We start from the raw sequence: 26,179 nt of genomic DNA on the forward strand, positions 1-26,179 counted from the left end.
TTCCTTACAACAGTAAGTCAACTACAGAAATTGGCACCTAATTTAGTTCTGAATTATCTGCTTCAGAGCATTCCTATGCAAAAGCACCCATTGCACTGATGGAAGTGTTAGTAAAGATAGTGGGGAACTTGGAGTTAAAGTTTTTTACAGCAAATGTGAGGTCTTGGAGTGCACAGGTACTGTACTCTTAAACTACCAGCACATAACTCCAAACAAGGAGCTGATCATATCCACATACGGCACCAGGCACCACCAGCCCTCAGTGTATTTGAGCAGAGATGGCAGGTCTGTACATATTATAGTCAGGACAGATTTTAAATCTGCTTAAGGGAGACCAGCACTGCCCAGCTCTGGGCAAAAATTTATTTGCAATCAGTGGCCTCAAGAAGTGTGCCTCTCAGATACTGCTGAAACCTTGTTTGCTTGAAGTCATCACGTATAATTTGCAAATCAAATGCCAACCTGGGGGAGATGTCGTAGTAGTCCAGAGCCAGTGGTGTGTAGGGTAAGGTATTCCACAGCTCAGAGAACAATTACTGGGACTAACTCAGAACAAAACCATACCACGAAAGAAAAAAAGTTAAAAGATTAAGATCAACCTCTTACCGGTATATGAGGGAACTGCAGGTACAAGTAGAAACCTGTTTAAAAGAACCTAGCCTCAGACTAACAAAACTAATTCTAGATATAGAGAAATATCTAAAGGAAGGCTAAAGGACATTTCATGAAGAGGTGGATGGAGTATGTGGCCAAGTCCTGCTAGTCACATACCAGAACATAGGCCCATCCAAAAAGGAGTGGACTGGTACCACAGCTTACACAAGTTTAGCAAGCAAACTGGCAGCAAGCATCCATCCCAGCCCCGCCTGAAACCACTTCCCCAGGGCAGATCTGTGGCCATGCCACACCATCAGTGCAAAGAGGGCACTGATTTGTGATCCCTTCTCAGACAGAACTCCTCAGGCTTCTTCCTTCCTTGTCAACAAGCAGGTGACATTCAAGCCTGCCACCCCAGGCTGTTCATTCTAGCAAGGAACAGAAGAGATTTATCAGGACCTTAGTGCCAAAATCATTTTGGATACAAGTGGTCAGAGTGGTTTTTACTACAGTAGTAAAACTGACCCTGAAGGAAGATGTGGACAGAAACTAAATATTATGAGGTACTATACCATTACAGGAGGTTGGCAGCCTAGGAAAGAAATCAGAAGAAACAATGTTGTAGTGACAACCTGGAAGTGACATTTCTCTTTACCAAATCACCCCAAAATCTGCAAAATCAGAAGCCAGTTGGGTTTCCTTTTAAAAAAGGACAGAAGGGCTCCACAATTTTATTTGAGAAATAACAAGTGATCATAGGTTAAAATAAAGTGGCAGGACAAAAAATAAAAGTAGATATAACAGTATTATACCTACTTCTGATGTCCTCTGATTTCTGAAGTCTGAAAGGGCATGAACTCCAACCATAAAAAATGAAAACCTTTAAAAAATGTACATTTCTCAAAAAATTATTCTTCACCTAAAAATGAGAGACTGACTTTGCAAAACTTTGCAAATGCTATTAAAACAAATAGCGTGTTCTGTCATACAGAAAAGACAACAGAAAGATAAAGATTGCCAAATTTACGTGTAACTTCAGAAGAAGTCTTGGTTTTCTTACCTTTTTTTCTTACCTTCTTTGTCTTGGTTTTCAGTGAGGACCACATCATCTTCACAGACGATGACTAAAATTGGACACAGTATTACAGAACTCCATCTCTTTTGGGACTTGGAAGGACAACTTCATGGAAGAACAACTTCATATGAACTGAAGGGAAGGCGTCAATCCCAATCTCAGAAGCATCACTGCACACTTGCCCCAGGCTGCTCTTTTCTTAGCATCCACTGTTGGTCAGAGACCAGATTTAGGCTGTAAGTACCTTGGTTCTGACCTCACAGGCTTATGGAGTTGTGAAAGGACCAGCCTATGAAATTGCAGACAAGGTACTTTCATCTTAAAGTGAATCTTAAAGTGAAAGCAGTTGAAGATTTAAAGAACTGCTGATCTATGCAAGACTTATCTCAAAGTATGCCCAGATGCATTGTAATGTGTAATGATAATGATGTACATGGAAAATGACACACAAACAGTTTAAGTAAGACAATTTCTTCCCTTCTGACAGTCAGATCAGGTTATATTGCGTTTATCTTGACACAAAGCTCTGGCACAACAGCCTCTTACTGGTGGAAATAGGAAAATTGAGGGCAGGCATGTGAACCATTGAGACAGATGACAACATGCAGTACTAACACTAGTACTAGGTATATTTGGATACCGTGCTGTTGCTCTGGAAGAAATCTGAACTCTCTAAGGAGCTCTGTGAAAAGCTAGAACATTTTCAAAAGGCTGAAAAGGCTCTTCAAAGATGAAGAATGACAGCTAGTACTTTCATTAATTACAAGACCAGCATTATAATGAAGTTTATTGCTGCATCTGCTTTATACCATCCATTCAAGGGCAATAATTCAGCTCTAGGTGGTTATCTTCACAGATGGGACTAAAGTGAGTTGCCATAAATTCAAGAGCACAAGGTATGTCAAGCACCTAGAACAGCACCTAGAACCAAAGTCAAAAATCTCACCTGAGAGCTTAGCAGTAGACAATGAGAAGAAAGTTCTCTCAGTCATTTTTGGTTAGTTGTCAATAATAACTACTTAAGACAACAAAAGGGAAGTGGCCTAGGGATTTGTGCTCTGAAATGTATTCCTTGAAAACAAGATATTAGTATTTTCTTTTAAAAGGTTCCCGTTCTGACCTCTGGAATGCAGCTTCATTTTCCATTTATCTTTCTTGACTGTGGCTAAACAGGATATGCAAAAGGGCAAAGACAGGTTATTGGGTGGTTATTAGTTTTCTACTTAGAGTAGTAGCTTAAGAGGAAGATAGGATATTTTGGTTAAGACAAATGAGCAAGACTCTACTTATAATTGCAGTATACTGCAAGCATGGAGATGAATAAGCCTGTTACAGAAGGTGTGCTTTGGATTGTACCTTTGGATGCACAATGCACTCATACATTAGCAATGTTTATGGATTAACACATTACACAACCAGTCTTTATGCACATCCCCCCTGGGAAAACACAGGTTTCCAGACAGTCAAAAACAGGATGTCCAATATCCAGGAAAAATTATTTTTCCTTAGTCTTACATGAATCAGAACCTCCCTGAACAAAATGTCCTTTCAACTACTGGTCAAAGATAAGGGAACATCTAATGCACCCCAAGTAATCAGACCACAAAAGGCACTAGAAATGCTGTAGGATAAGCTCCAGGACATGTAGCCCTCATGCTAGGAGCTAAGGCAGGAGCCCATCCAAATTATACCATTATATCAAGCACACATCAAAAAGCAAAACCCAAGAACTTGAAGGGAACATTCTGAACTCCTTGAACTGGTGTTTCCCCATGAAACCACGGCTGGAAAGCTTCCAGCTATTGCCCTGTAAGAGTGAATAAGTACATCCATATAGCAAAGCATGAGGCAACGTGCTGTGGGAAGGCTGAGCACATGGGGAACTGTGAAAGGAAGGGCTGGGCAAACAAGTTTTGTGGGACTGGTTGTAGACCTGCCCATGCAGGAAAAAATAAGTGTGCCAAACTGCTTATTGGAACAGGGCCACCTGTAGCGACCAAAGCTGCTGGCAGGAGTTGCTGCCAGCATTGCTAACAGGGTATGTGCGAAACGTTACCTGGTGCCAACTATGTCAGTACGTGGTTACAACCGGAGTCAGGAGAGCTACAGTGCATACACGGGACCTACAGGTGAACTTTTATTCACCACAGCAAACCTGTAAGAACCGAGCCCTGCCACAGAACATGGTACTTAATTTCCTTCAGCCTTGCTCTCATCTCACATCAGAGCAAAAAAAAAAAAAAATAGTATTTGTCCTGTTCCTAGCTTCCAGGTGAGCTTGTAGAAGTATGGCTTTAGATGTATGGTTTATGATCTCAGCAGGGAAGCAATCAAACTGGCATGACGACTTGAGGCACTAACTCAGAAGCTGAAGGTGGGATGTAAGATAACATTGTACAGATATGGCCAAGCCATTGCTGGCATACAAAACACCTGCTAAAACATGATTGCTTTTCAGATGACACCGATGCACCTGATCGCACACATTTGAATATTGCATATGAAAGTTGTCATGTTGACAGGCATGGAGATTGAAAATCAAGTACCTAGTACCCCAAAAGCCCCAACTACAGGGCTCCATTTAGCTCCAAATTTAGTTCAAAATGTTGCTGAAGTAGGTCAGAGCAAGAGCCCGCAGTCAGATAGGCTCTTTCCATCAGTGAAGCCCTACAGCAAGGCAAGCGATTCCATCTCTGGCAAGGCATCCCAGGTGCTTTGGAGCAGAGGTTTACAGGGAAATCCCAAGGCAAAGATTGCATCTACGCAATTCTATTCAGTGCCAAGGATCATCCTAACCTCCTTGAATGTGTCTAATCTTTTTAAGCATGCTTATGCATTGGGCTTCCACAATAGCCTCATTTTAAAAGTAATTGCATTTTGCATATTAAATCCCAGTATTTTCCATTTTTCCTTTTACATGTTTAAAAATTGACTGATCATATCATTAAGTGCCTCCTAGTGTACCCCTAAGCCTACACAATGCTCATCTTTCTTCTCTGCCATCCTGTCAACAATCAGTCTGCTCTTTAATGCTAAGATCACTTGGCTATATGGATTACCACAGCTCCTTGACCCACTTTATTGCAATCTTTAGGTAAGAATGACTCACCACTCATTTGATAGTTTTGTCCTACCTCTTTATCTCTTGGAATGGGACTAAGCAACCTGACCTAGTGGAAGGCATCACTGCCAACGCCAGGGGGTTGGACCAGATGTTCTTTAGAGGTCCCTTCCAACCCAGAATCAAGGAATGGTTTAACTGTGATCCATGAGCAGACCTTTCTCCTTCTTGGCATATTAACTTCTTTGAGACATTAAAGGACCTTGCTTTTGGAAAATCTAAATATATTGTTCCCAAGTATCACATACTCAGACTCATTGCATAGAAGAAAAATGCTTACAGATCTTAGTTCTTTCCAAAATGTTCCTTAGCATTCACCCAGGGGTCCCCTAATTCTGCTCTGTAGTTTTCTCCCCTCAATTTATTACTGAAATCTTGTTAATCTACTTGTTAGTCTAATCCTCAGTCTCCACATTTTTGAAGACCAGTATTGTATTTATTGCCTTCTATTTCAGCAGTCCTAAAGCTAATTTAAGAAACTCACATAGTATAATTTCTAGCACAGATGTTGCAAACTCCTTTAGGACTCCTTCAAATGGCCAGGAACTGGTCAAGTTAGTGCCTTGAAAAAGCTGCTCTTGGCACATCAACTCCAAGTGGTAATCTCTTACAAATAAATGTTCTGACATTAAAGCTTCTGAGTTCCTCTCCATTGAATACTAAAACAGATAATTTACTTCTGTCATCCTTCTCATCCTGGAAAAGGAAAAGCAACAAGAGCAGCAACAGAGGCATTCCCAAACTCATAGCAACGTGCCAAAACCCAAGGTTTCTTTGAAATTTTCTTTGAATTATGGCGAATTCAAAGAATTACGATCTCTGGAGATCATCTGGTCCAACCTCCTTGCTCAGGAGCACATCCAGGTGGGTTTTGAGCATCTCCAGGCTAAACAGGCTCAGTTCTCTCAGCATTTCCTCATGAGATGCTCCAGTCCCCTAATCGTTTTCATCTCTCTGCTGGACTTGCTCCAGATCTCTCTCCTGTACTGGGGAGCCCACAGGTGAACATAGTAAGTTTTCAGCTGCTCTCCCTAAAACCAATTCTTTGTTAGTATTTGCATTTTGCATTGCCTAATACACATCACTGCAGTTAGGAAATGTCTTCATCTTCAGTGCTAGACCTCTGCTAAGACCCCTAAATCAGACTTAGACAGGATTTAGGAAGACATTCGCTTTTGAGTCAGGTACCCAAGCTCAGCTCCTCTCATTCCTTAGGTCCTGTAGTGTCTCTGAGGACCTTTATCCATAAAACTCACTGGCAGCCTATGGTACCACTACAGCACGTGCCAACAGGCATCACGGTCTCAACAGAAGGCAGCAGCTGCCTGCCTTTTACACAAGCCACAGGAATTTGGAAATCCTGTCTCAGCAGCCAGGTTCATTGAAGTGCCCAGGCAGTCACACGGAGCAGAGGGCAGCCGCAGCAGTTCCGATTTGCCTTGCAGCGTGGCAGCAGGCACATTCATCAAAGCAAACATGTAGGTTGCAGGCCTTCCCTTCCTCTGCCTGAGGGGTAGATTTTGGTCAGTGCCTCCCGTCGGATGGCTTTGGAGTCCTTCCAGGGCACGGCAGCTCCTGCAGTGCCCAGCGCTCTTCTGCCACAGGAGGAACATCCCCGCCTTCTGCTGCCTGGAGCTGTGCATCCAGAAAGCAGAGACCTATTATATGAACATCCAAACACACCACGTGGATAAACAGCTTCATGCCCTGTCACAAATGCTTCCAAGCACGGTGCTGTTCTGCAATAGCAGCATTAAGAGCTCGGTCCTTCCCACACAGGAAAGGAAATGCAACAAGCGCGGTACAAACTCGTGGCAACAAAAACTCTGCCAAACCAAAAGCAGACAAAACAGTGCAAAGAGCAAAGACTCAAATAATTTGTCCAAAACCACACAGGAAGCAAGTATTAATGCCAAGAACCCAAATCATATTTCCTTACATATACTCACTACTTAACTAGATGGTTTTCAACGACTACATTAGGAGGAAAAAACTTGACAAAGCAGGTCTTCAGTTTCCTTGCACTTACCACGTAACATCCATATCTTTGCAATGCAGTAAGTCAAGGCCAACAGACTGATGCTGTTGAAGCATTGAACTCTTCCTTGCATTTGTTAAGGGTTCAGAACAGTAGCACCACTATTCCTCCTCAAGCCAGTCATCTCTTCCATTGCAAAAGCTGCCCGATTTTAGCAATTCATCTGATTAGAGCTGGCGTCTTAGAGTTGCGTCACTGTTTAGCTGTGACTATTTCACCGGCTAAGGCAAGGAATCAAGGTGAAGAGTCAGATTTTTATCTTGGGTTTCATTTCAGCAACTCCCATGAAAGTGTACGGGCAGGCTGTATAAAGCCCTCTGTTTCAGTACAGCTGTACAGTTCTATATCCTGCAAGTAATCACACCACACTGTTTGTTCCATTCTTTATACCCCTTATCTTGCAAGAAGATTTATCTCTTAATTGCTTTATGTGGAGCAAGCAAACAAATGAAGGCATACTCCGCAAGCTTACTGACAGACTGATCTTGGCAGGTGGGCACAGGTAACTGAGCTTGGAAGTGATACATGCATTCAGCAGGAACGGAATTCTTGCATTAACCATTTATATTTAGCTGGAACAGGATCTCTTAGCCATTAGTGTCTAAGATATGAACATAAGACATTACATTTCTTCTTATCCTTGCTGCTGAGAACCTGTGCAAACCAAGGGAACAGCAAGGCCATGAGAGCACAGAAGAAAGCAGCAGTTAGTTTTCAGCACTAACTGTATTACAACTTTTACCTGTAAGGATCATCCTTCCATCCTCGAAGAGGTGACCAGGACAAAACTAGGTTTCAGTTGAAATATATTCAAATAACTTCAACTGTTCAACTTCTAATTTAGTACTGACTGCTGTACTCAAGATTAGTTATTTACTTAGCATGAAACTACTATCAGGTGCTTAAAAAAGAAGGAACAAACCCATAAGACAGGCCACAATCTAATAGCCATTTGCATTTGACCACTTACTTTCAAATCAAGTCACATCCCTATCTGTACTCTCTACCATTAAGGATTTAACCATTCCCTTCCCTCCCAGCTACATATTCAGTAGCATGAGCAGCATGCCTTGGCCAGAGCTGGAAGATAAACAGAAGCCTGAGCCACCCAGGGCCACAGGGACAGATACAGCTCGTTCCTTAGAGAGGTGTTCTGAGAGCAGGGAGTCACACAAGAGAACAGCCTTTTTCTCCTCAATACTTTAGGAGGACTCCATTTTGTGCATTGGCACTCCAGGAAAGTCTATCAGATTAGAGCCTTCAGAATTTACACATTAATCTGTTTAAATATAGTTAAAATTCCAAGCCTAAAGAGAAGCTGTCCCAGCTCTTCAGGCTAAACAATTCTATGTGCATTCATAAATATGCAGAGGGCACACTTCTGTAGTTAGGCATTTCTTAAGTGTTAGCTGCTGAATGAAGGTTTTGTTTGTTTTTGTTTGTTTGTTTTTTACCACAGTATTAGATTTAAAGGTTACTAAAGTACCCAAACCCAATTGAACAAAACTACAGAAAGGAACTTATATAAGTGCTCTCATTACCCTTTTACTCTTTATGAAGCTACAGTATCTCAATATTAGCTGATAGATCATAGCTATACATGTATCCAGGAACCCTGCCTACAAACATACTCTGATCTGGTTTAGCCAATTCTCTCCCCTCATTCTGTACACACACACTGTCATGGAACGGTGGCCTTGAGACTCAGTGACAGTAATGCACAACGGGTTTTGTAATCTTGAGAATCTCCAGGCAGCAACTTCTGTTGAACACTTAAGATGTTTTTTGCCCTTTAAAGTTATTCATGCATAGTTATTCTGCGCTTCACACACTTGAAGATCCCAACAGAATCAAAGAGAATCTGAAAAAAAATCTTTAGTAGTCATGGAATGAGACAGAAGATTGCAGAAAGCATGCACTACAAGAGAGAAGATAGGGCACAGCTTCTCTGTATGTCCAACATTAATCAGCAGATAAGCAAAACAGTGAAAAGTCTAGCAATTATAATAGAACAGTTACATGGAAATATCTCAAGGTCTGTAGTCTGGGAGACATTTTAGTAACAACTCCTCACACAAAAGGAGGATTCTACAGAGTAAAATTTCTCCCCAATGAGGCTGATGCATATTTTTCCCTTCTACAGAGAGAGATAATGTTTCAGTTCCCACACTACAAGTAGCTTCCCAAACTGCCTAGAAGATGAAAGGTGTAGAATATTGACTTCTTTCTTCAGTAGCTTCAAGCTTTGTCACTCTGAACTTTATGTAAGAGGAACAGAGTACAATTAACAGATGTACTCATGCTTGAAATAACACCCTGAACTTCCACAGGAGTACAGAAATCAGGGATAAAAAAAATCAGAACAGGACCATTACGAGAAACAAACCTAACATTTTTCCCCTGGAAACATGGGATAATTGCCCCCTCCAGCAAAAGACTAGTTGAGACTACATTAATCTGTTTCACATCCTGACAATTAGATCAAGAAACTCAGGTTTATCGTTCCAAGTTTACCCTTACAAGAAATGAGGGATTCCTTTGAGATGTGCTATTCCCATGTTATCACCCAAGTGACAGGACATGTTCAGCTTCAGCCCAGACCAGGCTGAGGCAAGAAGGGCCACTCTTAGGAGAGGTTCCAAATTATTCTCCCCATGTAACCCACAGAATCCCTACTGAACTGAAACAAAGGAGGGCAGATGCTGAACAGCCCCAGGAACACCACACCCCAGAATAATTAATGCTCTTTTACAAGTACTTGCTCTGTCACAGCAGGATGGCCTTAACTGGCATAGGAAGCTGGTGAGGGCCTGGTTTTGTAACAGACTTTAAGCAGAGGCCTGAAAGTTACAGAAGCCATATTCTTCATTAGGGATTTTTTTAAATTATAGAATTTCAATAATGATTTGCTGCAACTTAGTTTTTGTTCCTCTAAATCTTGAGTCATAAAAGTGAAAGCTGTGGAAGTCAGCTAGTAAAGTATCAGTAAAACCTGATATTCCAGAATCCAAAAGAAAACAAGTCAGGTCCATGTGTCCAGACAATCTGAAGAAAAATACTCAGAATGGTGTGCACACATTTCAATGCATGCTTGTAATGAGACAACCTCCCTCCTGCCCCTCGATTTAGGCCGTTGTAAAGCATTATATCAAGACATCTTTTCTCCAGTGACTTACACGAAGTTCAACACTGAATATAAAAGCTGAATTTTTTTTCAAATGTTTCAATTCTCATTGAAAGGCAAGTAAACATGAATTCAGTAATTAACATGCAGAAATCAAGGAATTCAGTAATTAATCAAGAAAAGCTTCCCTAGTACTGACCTTCCACTTTTCACGTTACTGTTCAAAGGGTGTAACTCTTGATTCCCAAAAGTTATCACAGAACTTCAATAATAAAGCCAGGATCTTCATATGCAGAACTTACAAGAGAAAAGGCAAGAGGCAAGAACTAATCCAAAAGTGCTTGATCAAGCTGACAAACTCCGTCTTTTAAAGGCATCCAAGGAAAACATGGCAGCTGTTGTGAAAATGAAGCCCATACCCCAGTTTGAAACTATTAAATATCTTAATGTCTTTCAGTTAGTTAAAATTCACTCTTGCACCAGAAAAGCAACTCAGTGACAGCAGTCTGATCAAGCCGCTAATAACCACGTGCAAAAACCAGTTCAGTATACTTCAGTGCTTAGTGTTAATACCTCCAAAATTCCAAGTAAGTGATTTCTGACCATTGTGAATCCTGACAGATTTCAAAATTTGAAAGCATACTGGATTTGCAACACAGTAATATTTTTAACAAAACCTATTTTATTCATATTATTCTTTAGTACAGTACTGATGCTTCCACCATGCCATTTATCCAGAGCAACAGCTCAAGAACTGTGTGACAGTCACCTACCAGACTTGTAACTGATTGTTCATATAAACAGTGCTTATTCCCTTAGTTATGGTCAGACCTATACACAAGAGGCATTTATTTAGTGGCAAAAGATAGAACAGCACAGAACCCTGCGTTGACATCACAGGAGATACTTTAAGGCAGTTGCAGGTTTTACATGTCCACCAACTGGTGTTTTAGGAAGTTTTCTTTTACTTTCAGGGGATGAGAAGCTTGAAGAGTCTTGTCCAAGTTTGTTATCCAAACACTGTAGTGCTTTGTTAGTAACAAAGACCATAATCACCAGCTAGGAATTCTCATTGTTCTATTCAAGTGGCATACAGATTTATTGTACATACATTTTTACATTTACATTTAAGAATGTGAACTTCTGCTGAGTGTCCTTTTAAAAAAAAGCTAGCAGCACAAAACATTCTTTTGAACAGACCAGATAATCTGTTGCATCCTGAGCATCAGTACATCACTTTGTTGTCCATGATTTTTGACTCCCAGGTTTTGCAAACGCTGATACATCGAGATTTTTACCACTGTTGCATTGTTCATATAAAGTCTGAAAGTTAATGAGAACACAGGTATTCAGGTAAGCACAGCTATTTCACAAACGGACAAACTAAATCTTTAACAAATGTTATCACTTGAAGTAACTTACCGCACTTGAAATATTATGAACTCTGTACTAGAGCTTATTAGAAATCAGCCAATAAAGATATACTGAAGATAAACAGCTTAATCATACCAGTTGTAATGCAATATAGTGCCTAAAACGTATGCTGACTTAACAGCATAAGCAAAGGTACAGAGCTTCTGAAGTCTGCAGAAAATAACCAAGATTTTACTCCATTAACTGTCTCTGATGTAGAAATAACAGCATGGAAGAGGTATTTGCATAGTCGGTGTAAGCAAGCAGGTTTTATATCAGGAAATCAAGAAAACTAGTGGCCACAAACATAGCCACAACACAATGGTGTTAAAAGGATAATTTGTTTACACCCATGAAACACTCAGGTCTGACTAGCAGTGATCACATCCATCAATGGAAGAACCATCTATAGCTACAAAAGACCGAACTTCTTTAAGGCACATGGGATATTTTCGTATATGAAGTTCTTTTAGGATCGGTGATGGATGCTACAAAAAATTTGATAGTAAACGACTGAAGTGTTGTCAGCCAAAAAACACGTGGTGCTAGTAGAAATACCCAAGGACTTGAAATAAGACATCTCATTCCTGTCCTTACTTCAGCCTTTCATACAAAGATCAAAAGTTTGTGGACATCTTTAACAAACTAACAGGGAATTCAGGTAGGACAAGTGAAAGATTCCATACCCTTACTACCTGCATAAAGGAAGATTAAATGTAAGCCATCTAGAATTACCCAAGTGATTTTCCAGTGGAAGAAGGATCCTTGCTTCAGTTTTTCTAATTAAGACAGTTTTCCTTAAATATAGGAAGTATTTACACTTCAGATTCACTTCACACATGCTGCACTTTCTTTATGAATACTGGACTTGCTTTCCTATCCACGAAAGCAGCTTTGCATTCCATCTCAACTTATTCTGAGTTTGACCAATACCACCTCTTCTGATCCCAAGTCCAGAGGCTAGAATCATAATGCCTCAGAGATGCCAATTTACATATACAGAAGTAGCAACAGTTCAACTCCCTGAAATTACACTGGGATCCAAAAGCTTGCACAACGGACAGATCAATTTAAGTCATTTCTCCATAGCATGACTCTCCCTGCAGTTTCTGACTTTGCCAGCTTAAAGGCAAAGCAGCACAGTAAGAACTGTTCTGGAAAGGGCCAGAGTTGAGGATGCTAAAAATGATGTACAGATTTACTGGAAGGTGTGGGGAAGGAGAGTTAGCCAAGATTACCACCACCTTTTCAACCAACCCCTCCTATTCCAGGAGAGAAATAGAGTTCCTGAACACTTGCAAACAAAAGTACTACTCCGTGCTGTTTTCGCAGCAGTTGTTAAAAGTCCAGCATATTTATCCCTTCCACTGTCACTACCAAACATTTCACTTTTTTGCATCAACATGTACGACCATACAAAATAGAAAAGCAAATTTACTTACCCTAGCAGCTCTGGAAATAGAGTTAGGAGAATTTAAGCCAACAAGTTGGCCAAGGATACGCTTTACTTCTTCTGTTCCTTTTGCACTTGGAACACCTACAGTTAATTTGAAGTTATATTAAAAGTTGTATACAGTTACATAAAATTAACAGCAAAATTTCTAAGAATCATGCAGGTCAGTTTTGAAATTAACAGTTTAAAGATTAAAATGTTTAAATATAATTTAAATTAAGTGTATTCTACGTTATACATGGTATCAAAATATATTGCTATTCTAGAAATCAGAAGGTAAATAAATAAGAAAGTATTATTTTCTTAAACAGAATTGTTATTTCCTAAAAAATAATTTAAAGATGTACCTGTTTGACTGTGGGTTTGAATTTGGACATAGGGATGTACCAGCAACTCTGAAACTGATATTCTCTGTTTAGGATTTCTTATTAAACAGCACTGCAAATGAAAAAAAAAGAGTAAGAACTTGGTTTTGTCTACCAACAGCTTTCATAAGAATTAAAATTGTGGTAATTAAGGACACAGTGGGTGTATATCAACTTCTTACTACCAAACCACTGATTTGGAAAGACTAATAACTAAGTACTAGAACAGATGACCCTAATTACCTTCATTAGCAATTATCTTCACAGAGTAAAGTTTAGCATCCTGTTTTACTTTGGCAAAAACATTGGAAGAGGTAAAGATCAGAACCTACAATATTTTTCTTCTGAGAAGTCAGAGGATGAATGTTTCTGGATTTCAGTTTGCTCCCTCCTAAGCAACACAATTAAGGCTCTTGAGTAAAGGGGAAAAAAAAAGGCTAAGTTTCAAATGCAGTCAAACATGCGTGGTGAGGGAAGGGGGTTGAGAGTACAAACACTACTTTATTACTTGGGGTGGTTCAGCCAAAGGAGTTAGACTGCTTTCAGTGTTCACTTGCTTGCTACTTATCTGAAAATAGACATTTACTACAGAAACCACGAGGTAGCTCTAGTTTTAGGAAGTCTTTTGTAACAAGGCCTGTTACTACAATCAGCAGTGAACATTTATTTGCAAGACAAATTCCTCAAATACAACTCATTTATTCAATTTAAAGAAAATATGCTTTATTTAAATTTGCCATTTTATGAATCAAAATTCATTTTCAGGGACAATTACCTTTAGCACATCTTGAAGATCTTTCTCAGCAATATCTGGGAATTCTATTTCATGATGAGGATCAACAATAGCATACAGTTTTTTACGTGTATTTGTTATATGCTGAAATGGAGTCTTTCCATATGTCATACAATACAAAATGCATCCCAATGACCACACGTCACTTTTTGGACTTATCTAATAAAAAAGAAAAAAACAAGATTTCTTCCTCACAGAACAGTCAGTCCATCATGCAACTATACAGTCATTTTACTGAACAGCATAGCTCTTTTACACTGAATAACCAATCTTAGCAACTACCACACAATTGCCAGCAGTGCACCACTAATACTGTGCTGTAACATGGCTTCTTTCAGTTATATTCAATTAATTTAAAAAGCTATATTACAACTTAAAACAAAAGCCCTTAATAAATTGTTCATCAGGATTCTATTCGGATTTACCCACAAAGCCAAAATCAAAGTATACTGAATTAATTCAATTCACAAACTAGTAAGACATCGTATGTATGCATGTCCTGTTCTTCTAGGCTGAAGGGATTCAGTCCATTTTTCAACCACCACACCTGGGCTGTTCTTTACAGGAAGATTTCTACTCCTCTTACTAAAACTGAAGCAATCCTAAGAGAAGAACATAAGGTTGAGGGGCAGGTAGAAGAGAAGGAATGTGGGGAAGGAGACCATCTGATTTAGCAGCACAAAAGATTTTTTGCTAAAGTGAGCTGAGCTCCAGAACAACCCTGAACTTCAGGTACAAATTTCTAAAAATTTACGGGTAAAAGTTTTAAAAGGCAAAGGGTGTCAACCTTAATAAAACCAGTTGTTTTATAAACTTTTATTTATTGAAAATTATTCTAGATTTAGAAAGATGAGATTGTGTTTCCCTACATATTTCTATTCCACGGTACTACATAAAAGTACTTGCTCTCTTGCTCTAGCTGTTAAAAAGTCACAACCTGAGATTGTATGTATGCATGTACATGATTGTTCTTGTTTTTTTGCATTTCCACAAAGTTGTGCTCTTTAATTGAAATTTGACTGTCGATGTGAACTTGCTTTCCTCAAGTATTCTTAGCATTCACATCCCATTGCCCTGAAGTTAAATATGAAGTACTAAAATACACAGTACTCTAGTACAGACAAGTCAACAGGATATACAGAACTGAACAATAGGTCCCCCAAAATACTAGACTGTCATATCTTTTAAAACGCCTCATTAGGTATCACTGATCTCCTGCAAAACTGCCTCTCATTCACAGGTATTACCTCATCTTGAATCCCGTATCACTGTCATACCTTCTTGTTTAAGCAAACATACAAAGCATGCTTTATAGCACAAATGTTTCCTTGCTTTCATGAAGAGATTTTAAAGCATGAGTTATTATGCAGAATGCTAAAATGTAGCTGTGGAGAAGCTAGCAATAGCATACTGAGCTCCACCAATTTTGGGCTATTTTTGGAATAAAGCCAAAACAGAAGGCTATGAGCAGCACAAAAGGCAGTGTGAGTAAGGAGTGATTGTCTTAATTGACCTTGTGGGACACCCTGCCAGAAACATCCACCTAAAAGCTTTAGCCTAGTGTTATTTCAGTGGAAAGAATTTGTCAGAGGTATAACACATTTCTAACACCTGCGGCATCAAGACAGCCAAGTATCAATATTCAGATAAAATGCTAAAATCTTCAGCTACATACTACACTGCTTGTCCTTTCAGGAATACCAGTGCTCACATTAGCTTTCTGACACCAGGATATGGAATAGCTGAGGTTTCTAATTTATCACACACAGGAGCAAAAGCAGAGACACATCTCCACATGCAGATTGCAACAGAGGAAGCTGTGTTAGAGACAATTGGTTCTCTAACAGAACATTTTAAGCTGTAAAGCAGGAAAAGGAAAGAAGCCTCAGGCACTTTTATCGGTGTACTTTCAAGGTTAGGTACAAGGAATCATTCCAAAATGAATCAATAAAAGCACTGAACACATCACTAAGCCAAAGATAAAGCATATAGAAACCTAGGTGCAAAAAAATCTACAGCCAAAAATATGAAGAGTTACAGAATAAATTAGAATAGTCGTTTTTAAAAAAGCTTTTGCACTGCAAATGGTTTTAATAACTGTCAAAAAACAAAGCCATCAATAAATTAAATTCAAACCTCAGAACACAGAGCACGATAAATCAAACCACAAAGTTTGATTCAGATCTATTATCACCAATGAATGCCATTCACATCAATAACATAGGAAGACTGGGTGGTCTTGTGTGGAGCCAGGAGTTGGACTCCTTGTGGGTGCCTTCCAATTTGGGATATTCTGTGAATCTATGAAGTCTGTATCTTGTATTCGATTTCTATCAGTTCAGCACTTTTCTAAACGTTATCTGTAAAATGCTCTAGGTAGTTGAGAATAAATACCTAGCCTTCAACCTCTGCCCACCATCATACTGACAAAACAGATTTCTTCATGTCCTAGTTTCAGCAGAATTTTGAAAAAAATTCTTAAGACATATGCCTGAGTTACTTCTTAACATAAGGACAGCAAGAGGAAAAAAAGACCATATGTTACCTTAGACTGAGATTTCCCATTTTCTCCATAGGAAGATGACATATCTTGTATTGCTTCAGGAGGCATGTAATTCATTGTGCCAACCTAGTCAAAGTGGAAAAATATTCCTTATTGTAAATGAAGCCTACACTTAATTTTCTTACTTGATAAGTTACATTTTGTTCTTAAAGTACTGAAAAGCATCCTGAAAGTTTGTCTGTGAAGGCCACTGTTACTCTGTTCAACTAAAACATTGAAGACTCCATATATATTCATTGACATTAAAGTATTGATTATGTTAACATGGCAACTTCAATTAACAAATACTACAGCACTGTACAGGGAGATGCACATCAATTTTCCTTCTGTATTTCACCTGAGAGTCTTTAACGATGCTTGTCACATCTGGCTGCATTTGGTTCGCAATGCCAAAGTCAATCAGCTTTAACATTCCATCAACTATCAGAAAGTTTGCTGGTTTCAGATCACTGTGAATAATACCTGTAAAATAGAGTTTAAAGTCAATCCAAGTTGCTCCTAGTATGGTTTTTATTAATTACCCACACCCTTGCACAGAGAATAACCTCTACCTGGCTAAAACTAAATTGTTCTTTGCAGATTTCATTTAATAACAAATCTGGGTGTCTTTTATCAATGGTTAGACTTGCATAGGTTCATAGTTTGAAGTATTACTTATCCAAGTCTGCAGTAATCCTGAAATAACTCCATGAGACTCAAGTTGCACAGTTTCTCTCAGTTAGGGATAGGTCCACTAGCTGTATGCTGTTTGTGCATAGCCATGCACATAACAGATGCTGAAAAAGTCAGCATTTTAGCATCAGATTCTTGGAACTTTTTGCTGTGACATGGACAGTAGCTGTCTTGCAACCTTCATTTCTCCCACTAAGAAACTGAAATAGTACACTTTACTCGTTTTACAGTAATAGCTTGAATCCAGATGTAAAATACACCAAAAAAATCAGGAAAGTAGACTGAAAAAATCTGAAGAAATGGCCAAAAAGTAGTGAAAGTAGGAATCTGAGAAGCCAAGACCAAAACCGAGAACAGAAACAAAACTGGGATGAAAAAGAACAGGTTTCAGTCCTACAGCCTGCATCATATCTACAGACACAAATGTAGATGGAAAAAAAAATTGTAGTTGTGTTGTTGTTCGTTAGGCACACTGACATACTGAACTGTTGTGGATCGGTTCAGAGGCATTTATATTTCATTTTTTTCCTTAAATAATTAGCTAAGCAGGTACTTGAAGGAAAAAAAAGACAAGGAGATTGCTTAGTCCAACGTTCTGCTTCCTTGATTTCAAAGGTACCATTCACTGAGGATTACCTATGATGCATCTTTCACAAACCTTGATGACATCATGAATTTTGATCATTCTTATCCATAGTCAACTTATCCCTCTTTATATTTTGTAAAGTCTCCACTACATTACACAAACAGAATACAGATACATATACTTCAGTTATGGTGGTTAAGGATGAAAGGAAGCATCAAAACATACAAGAGATGAAAAAGCTGAGACGTATCAGAAGTGAAAAATAAGAGGTGAAAGCTGAAACATTATGTTTAAATAAAGATGACAAATCTGTGCAGAAGCTGTCATTAGTGTCAAAGCTTCTTTGGAGAGGATAAGTAGTCTGAATTTCAGTTTAATGAAGAAAAACGGTGTCAGAAGCATACAATGTAGTGCAATACAGAATAGATGATTTTCTGGCTGTTGAAAAGAAATAGCAAGTTTTTAGTAACAGCAATACTCAAAGATCCCTTTGATCTACCTAAAGTGAGTCTACCCTGATATTGAGACATTCATCTTTTGTTTCATTATCACAACACAGTAAATACTATCTTCAAAGATCACTAGGCTTACACCAAAACAGAGCAGTATCACCTCCAAAATTCAAACACTATCTCTGCCATAACCCATACAAATACCTAGAATTATTTAAGAGTACCATGCTCATGAATGGTGTGAACAGCTTCCAACATATTTTTCCAATAGCTCTTCCTTTCCAATGGATCAATGTTTTTTTTCTTTTTCAGCCAGCTATTGAGATCGATATTTCCACACTCCATTACCATGTAGATATGGTCATCAGTAATCTCACTAAAACAAAAATAAATGTTAAAATTCAAGGCAGCTTTTTTGTATCAAGCAGTATTGATTTAATAAAATGTGAATTTACTCACTAGTTATAAAGACGAATTATCTTATCACTATGCTGCTGCAGTTTGCTCAAATGAGCAATTTCATTCTTATAGCTGTCAACAGTCTGTTGATCAGCTTCTTCTAGGTTCACATATTTGACTGCATACAGCTGCTTCTTTTCATTCAGTACTTGAAACACCTGCAAATCAGTTAAATCAGTGTTAGGATTGAATGAAGTTACTTTATGGTCCTTCATTTCAACAGAGCCAGAGTGCCAAAGGAAAAGTGTACCTTTTCAAAAGAAAGAAGCAACACAGCAGACTTAAGAAATTCCTACCTGTTTACTGAAATTGAGGCTTTTGAAGTCAGCTATAACTGTTCTTCATGATGATTTGAAGTAAGAAGCCATCAGTTACAACAGAAACAACCACCAAACCATCTTGGTACCACACTGTATTTTAGTAGTTATATTTAATTACAAACCTGAAGTGTTCCAAAGATAAATACGCAGAATAACACCTCTCAGTGATAAGGTTTTAACCTGCCACTGCCCATTCATTTTAGTACACCAAGATGATTTGGAGATTAGACCACAACACAAAAGGCTGATAACATTGGGTCCATGCGAAAGGCTAAAAGGGAATCACTGTTGACTTCAGCTAATTAAAAGGAAGGTAAGAAAAACACTCCTCTTGAACAATCCAAGCATGGAAGGCAATAAACAAACACTGCTAACTTCAATGAAAATTCCAATTAGATAACAGAGGACGGTTTCACCATACACGTAACTACTATTGCATAAGTGAGTGACTAGGTCTGTAAGGATAATACATCTTACCTTACTTGAGCCTCCACTACCAATTTGCTTCAATATTGTATAAACTTTTCCATTGATGGCAATGCATTCATGTGCAGGTATAGAAGCTGAAACCTGTGTACATACAGAAAAGTTAAAAAGAAATAAATTATTGGTGCAGCAGAACTTGGTAGCGCTCTACTTCTATCAAGTTACTATGATTTGTAACTATCAAGTTTTAATATGATTACTAAGTTTGCATTGATCAGGAAGACCAAGACAAGTGCACAAAAGCCAAACCTTAAATCTGTTCATATACTAAGAGCAGAAGATCACAGCAAAAATACTTGTATAATGGCCATCACAAGGTTACTAGGAAGCAAGATTTCACAAGCTTGTCTATCAACACATTGAGTATAAGGCCTTGAAAAAGCCTTAGAAAACTTTCTAGACTGCAGAATAAGTGTCATACTAAAATCACTGTACTCCTGAAAACCAAATGCAATTATCTGTGCTCAAGAGTAATTCTATCAAGATTTACTATTTAAGTCCACCACACTTGCAGAAGTATTGCCTTTTATTTTGTTTCACATTTTCATTTTAGACCACCCACCTAACTAGGATTACCTAGTATATTAAGAAACATCTGCAGGGAAAACATGCTATACCCATGCTCCACAGCAATTTCCAGGGAAGTGGAACCTAAACTGTCACTTAAGCACTCATACAATCCAAATTAGGAAACATTTGTTTGCCCAGTACTAGCATAAAGCATGGTTATGATTACCACAGGAAGAAGTCAGTGGTAACGTTGATAGTGCGATTTTATTGAGCACAGTAATGCTCTTAAGATTGAAGACATTTACTGTACCAGGACAGATAGGAAAACCTGAGGCCACAAATCCTATTCCCAAGGACAGACTGTAGCTTGGTTAGGCTGAAATGACACTGTACCTCCCTCCTTCCTGCACAAGAGAGACTGGCTTCAAAGCAACTGAAGGACCTGCAGGGACAGAGCTAGCCTGATTATGGCCCACGATAATGGTCCAGGCTGATATCTTTTCTAGATACAACTTACTCATTCTAGATTGAGAGGTCAGTAGCTGAAATGTACACAACTGCACTGAAGATCCAGAACCAAGTACTTTACCCAAGGTTGGAAACTGTCCTCAGTGTCCTGCAGTTTATATTCCCCTTTTGGGCACCAACATCCTGCCTTCCTTTATAAATTCACAAGGATAGGAAGTGATCACAATCTAGATCACCTAGAGCACTGGTGGTCAAGGCCATTTCTGGGAAATGGTTTCAAAAAACCTTGCAGGTAAGAAGGGCTTACAATCTACTCTCACTAGACGAACTGTAAATACTCAGGTATTCTGGATAGAATAGCCATTTTCCCATGTAGATCCATCATTTTTATGCCAGCTAAAGGAGGCATCTGTTTTGCCCCTGCTGTAGCTACACCAAGCTGTAAAAACAGCCACAAAATTAAACATTAAATCCTCTGGGGGACTAGGCTTAAATTTCCTACCATTCTGCCTATAACTGGAAAGATTCCTATGAAGATGTGCAACCCAAAGGTACTACTCCATTTTAATACTATTTCATGCCAATATAAATGCAGAGTTTGAAATCTAGCAAAAGGAAAAATAATGTAATTCTTCACTGGCTTTCCTCCCACAAACGTTTATGGTTTCTGACACACACTGCTTTTGGGGTACTCCACTGTAGCAGGTAGTACAGCAGAACAAACTAGTGATTCTAGCTCTTACCCCTGTCATGTAGTCAGGTCTGCAATATAAGGTTTATATTTGAGAGAAGTACTTCAGGATTTTGACACAACTGAATTGTTTAAGAGCTGATTTATTTTACTGAAATTCAGGCATACATATGAAGACAGTTACTTGCAGAATAAGCTAGAGACACTGATTTCTGTTACTCACCCACAAATATAGAGTATCAATTTTAAATGTAAATTATATATAGACATACCCTAAAAGAAGTTTCCAATGACAATACATGCTGAACAGTTTAGGTGCATAAGAGCCTAAAATTGTTACCTGCAAGCCCATCTGATTTTGAAATGTAGTTGCTGGAGTATGTGGTAGGAAATATGGGAGCTGTCTGTAAGGAGTAGAAATTTGGTATCCTGGTGAAAAGTTGTTCTTTACAACAGGCGTTCTGAAACTGAAAAATAAGTCATTGTGAAGAATATCTGCATCTAGTTGTACTTTTTGAAGTGACATTTTCTAACACTCAAGAAGCAATGAAGATTTCAGCTTAAAGTTAAACCTAATTTACCAGCAAATTCCCAAGCCTCTGCTGTACTTGCCAATTAGCATCAAGACCTCTTCAACTTTTACTTACAAGTCCTTATAACTATAACAGGAAACATAGGTGGCTCTCCCTTATAAGCTTGACAATGAAAGCACCATACAACTGGAAGGACTGCTCATAGGACATTATGAGAATTTGCATTCTTTAGCTGAACTACTGCTCTTTGTTCAAAACATTTTTGGATGAAACTTTAAGCTAAAGTGAGACAAGCTTCAATACAGTCATGAGAATGAGAGGTTTATCTACTTCATGCTATTAGACAGCATAGAACTTACATTTAATAAAACTGAAGATTGCAAGAAAACCTTGACACCTTTTGATTTGTTCCCTTAGTGTCTACCATATATATAATTATAAGATATACTTTTCCCATTGTTTCACTCATTAAAGGCACAGGATGAATCATGCCTCACTAATAAGTACTTAAAAACATACAGATGGTTCCAGGTCTGTTTGAACCTCGAATGCAAAGCCATTAATTTCTCAAATGCTTTGTAGGTTTTTACAATATTAATTTAGGGATTCAGCAGTGTGAATTTATTTGAAGTAACCTAGGCCAAAACATCATTTCGGTATTTACAGACCCAAAACCGACACAATCAAAATTGGCACAAGTTAAGATCAGAATTGAAAAAGAACTTTGTGTACCTAGCACTTATTATGTAGGGAATAAAGTGACAAACTTCATTTTTCAGTACTTCATTACAGCCAAAGCACAGCTCTTACTGAACACAAAAGTACTCAAAATTCCACTTATTTGCTATCATCATACATACTGTGTACAGTGAGTTTGATTTCCAAAAGTTAACATATTATCAAAGTGTGGAAGAATGAACAATCTATTTGAGGATTACTTTTTACCAAGCTACATCATGAGATGATGTGCTTCACTTGCTACAAACATTCCAACTTCACGTCAAGAGTTGGAAGCAACCAGGAGTCTCTTTTGCTATCTGAGCAAGAAAATTTAATAAACTATTAAAAATCACTGAAGTAGTTGCAGAGATAAAACTGCGGTCTATAATTACAAAGCTCCAAGTAGCAGCTTACCACTCCATGTAATCAGATGTGGTGCTTGGTGTTCCACAAACATACAATGGATCATTCTTCTTAGAAACAGCATCTGGTGGTGACAGTCTTCTTGAAATGGGATGAAGAGATTGTTCAAGACTTGACCGTTTTTCCTAAAAAAAATAATAAAGCAAGATATTCCACACAAGGAGCCACAATGAAGACTTTCCCCAATATGTGAAGTCTGTTGCAACTAGAAAACCACCACATGTTCTTGTTACTTTACCTCTTTATAAGAGCTTTTCTGCATCACTTCTTGAGTTGGCCATTTGTTTCTGGAGTTAACACAGTTCAGTTTTATCTGATCCAATTGCTTTCTGTAGCTTTCAGCAGAACTGAATTCTTGCTGTTGACTCTCTATGCTCATTGGCTCTGGTTTCTTCAATTCTTGATTCTGGACTTTATTTTCTGAATAGATCAGATAATTAAAAAGACAACATTCAGTATTTGAAGTTATTTCTGACAGATTTACCTCAGTTTCTGAAGTTTCACTTCATTTTCCTACAACACAATAAAGGAGTACCCTGGAAGTCTTCAAAAGACATTTAGATGTAGAGCTTAGGGATATGGTTTAGTGGGGACTGTTAGTGTTAGGTTAGAGGTTGGACTCGATGATCTTGAAGTCTCTTCCAACCTAGAAATTCTGTGACTTACCAGAAGCTGACACCTTCCACAGCAATGGTTACTTAAGGCATTCGTGAAGCCTTCAGGGTTAATGATTCAACTCAATGTAGTAACATGGTAACTTTAAAGTGTTAGGGTACTACTACAACAGTAACACAAATAGAACTGTTTTCATCACCAATACACAGAGGAAGACCATATTCATAAGTTGCACTACAACACCCTGGGACATCCTGAGCAGGTTTATAAAGTGTTTAAGATAAGCTTGTTGCAATACTTCAAATTAGAAGTCTGTTGCCTGTGACAACAGGCAACCTATAATCCAGCGCAATTACTGAAGCCAAAGGCACAAAGGGACAAGGCACACAGTTTCAGATCCTTTTGCAGAGATAACAGGACACTGAACTGCAGCAAAGCAGGCTGCAAATAGCACAGCTTGAGTGTTTTCTTCACCTGCTTGTGAAGAGGATACAACCTAGCAGGTAAAACCAAAAGTAAGGGAAGAGAATCCTGACCAAAGCATAAGTAATTCAGACTTGATATCTTGATAGATATATTATTTTATGTATAAAGAACAGCAGATAAAAACACCTGGAGTTTCACATACTAACTGGTAAACAGGATAGAAAGCAGAAAGTGCTGAAAGCAACAGATGACATGGACATCCTGTGTTCACAGGGAATGGTGGAGAGCACTTTGGACTTTTTCCCCCACTCAGAGTAGATGACTGACACTGTCTCTTTTAATCTTACTTCAGACAAAACAGTTTCAACAAACTTCAGCAAAAGAAATTAGAGCTATGTCATCTAGAGGGTAAGCTACAAGCACATATTAAAAGTCACAGGAGAAGCGAGAAGCAAACTGTGAGTGTCCCAAAAAATCTAAACAGATCACACTCCAGCAACATTAATCCTTAGTTTGAATTGCTCTCAGCCAACATACACCTCTCCTGTATAAGCAATCATTAACCGATATGCTGGTAGCCTTGTTCTTCACTCAGGCAGGCAAGTCTTAATTTGAAACCTCGCATTGGTGCAATTTCAGTACCAATTTATGTTATGTATATCATAAGAGCTAAGGACACTGTGAATTAGCTCTAACCATCAGCATTTTACACCAAACCCAGCCCTCCCCACACAGGATGGCTACATTTGACATTTGAAGTTCTTGCAAGTTTGTGTTTTTTTTTTAATTATTTCCACAGGCACCCAAAAGGCAAATTTTAATGAAATGATTAAATGCTCCTGAATTCCAGGCTGAACAGTTTTCATTTCTGAAGAATATCTGCTTTATCAATGCATTTTTAAAATGCAGAACAGTAAATTTTTTCAATGCTTATTCTGCTTCAAAATATCATACATTAATAGTTACCTTCTCTTTTTATCACAGGATTTGTATCCATTTTGTTTCTGAGAGTTACAGTTGAATTGGTAGCAACTTCTAAGCTGTTCTCATCCAACATCTGCAACTGTACAGAATTTCTCTTGTAAGGACTTGGAAAGAAAGCATCTTGAAGAAAGTCAAGAGATCCCAAGCATAATGCCCAAACAACATTCTTATAATTAATGACTTGCATACCTCAGAGTAAGTACATTTCAGAAAGTAGTGCATGGTACACAATTATTACTGATCCTATTTTAAAATCCATTAATACACTGGATTTTCACCACAGATTTTATTAGAAAATATTCAGGTCTTTGTTCTCGTTTCCTTTCTGAAGGAACAGGACATGAAAATGCAAGGCAGAGCTCAAAATTATTAGAGGCCATGATTTACAGACCACTTAATGGACTTCATAAAATGAACTTCATGAAAATAAATACTTCTGATGACAAAACTCATGACTATAGCTGACAAGTCCTCTAGTAGAGAGGCAGTCTTATACCCTTCTTTATAAATCATCTGATGGGAGGAGTTTTAAAACCTATTACCTCTACCATCAGATTTATTGTGCAGAGAAAGCTTTTTTCCATGTCTGATCATGTGTAATAGTTTTCCAGCCTGAAAGCCACAATGTATCTGTTCGCAACTGATTGCTTAGAGCAATTCTATCGTTTTAATTTTTTTTAATTCTACTTTAATAAGCTGAAAGAAGCATTGTTGTTGTCCCTTCTAACATCATAGGACATCCATGTAGGTTTCCTTATATCTAATTTAAAAAAATACTTCAGTTACCTTTAAGTCTCCAAAGTCATATGAATCACCCCCATTAGATTTTGATTCAGATAGTGGAAAAGGTGGAATCAGGGCTGTACATTTGGAGCCGGATAATTGCCTATTGAAATAACATTGTTAGTTACATTACAGAGGAACACATGATTGCCTTTTTTAGACCATATAAATAAATGCAGTTGTGGGAAGACTTAGGACTACAAGTTAAAAGATTAGCACGTCTACTCTGATAGAGAAGTGAAAAACAAACCACAAGTCTGTAACAATGCTACCATTATCCCATGAAGTGAAGCGACAGATTTTTGTTGTTCTCCATTGAAAACAATAAGCAGCAGCTAGGATTCTAAACCCTAACAGTTTGCTTCAAATTCAGTTTTGAAGTATTTACAGAATAATATTATGTGAAATATCTTACCCACTGCTTTCACAGTTTCAGAATGTGCTTTAATTTACTTTTGAGAGGTTGAATAAGCAGTTTACTCTTTGGTTACATATTTGTAACAACATAA

General features: G+C 38.3%; 1 protein-coding gene across 3 annotated transcripts in view; it reads right to left on the reverse strand.

Moving 5' to 3' along the window:
- Positions 1-10,617: 10,617 nt before the first annotated feature.
- TTK (TTK protein kinase) overlaps positions 10,618-26,179 on the reverse strand; it is a 30,234-nt gene continuing 14,672 nt past the window's right edge. For all 3 annotated transcript variants that reach the window (XM_068678108.1, XM_068678107.1, XM_068678109.1), the window contains 14 exons: positions 25,674-25,773; positions 24,870-24,966; positions 23,101-23,282; positions 22,854-22,987; positions 21,527-21,653; positions 19,509-19,601; positions 18,712-18,869; positions 18,477-18,628; positions 16,880-17,004; positions 16,525-16,608; positions 13,962-14,138; positions 13,169-13,259; positions 12,811-12,905; positions 10,618-11,278 (listed from right to left, as the gene is read on the reverse strand). In XM_068678108.1, the coding sequence (XP_068534209.1) occupies positions 11,189-11,278; positions 12,811-12,905; positions 13,169-13,259; positions 13,962-14,138; positions 16,525-16,608; positions 16,880-17,004; positions 18,477-18,628; positions 18,712-18,869; positions 19,509-19,601; positions 21,527-21,653; positions 22,854-22,987; positions 23,101-23,282; positions 24,870-24,966; positions 25,674-25,773 (1,705 nt within the window). In that variant the 3' untranslated portion in view covers positions 10,618-11,188. The remainder of the gene's footprint in view (positions 11,279-12,810; positions 12,906-13,168; positions 13,260-13,961; positions 14,139-16,524; positions 16,609-16,879; positions 17,005-18,476; positions 18,629-18,711; positions 18,870-19,508; positions 19,602-21,526; positions 21,654-22,853; positions 22,988-23,100; positions 23,283-24,869; positions 24,967-25,673; positions 25,774-26,179) is intronic.

Source organism: Anas acuta, chromosome 3 (genome assembly GCF_963932015.1).
Source record: "Anas acuta chromosome 3, bAnaAcu1.1, whole genome shotgun sequence".
Taxonomy (NCBI): domain Eukaryota; kingdom Metazoa; phylum Chordata; class Aves; order Anseriformes; family Anatidae; genus Anas; species Anas acuta.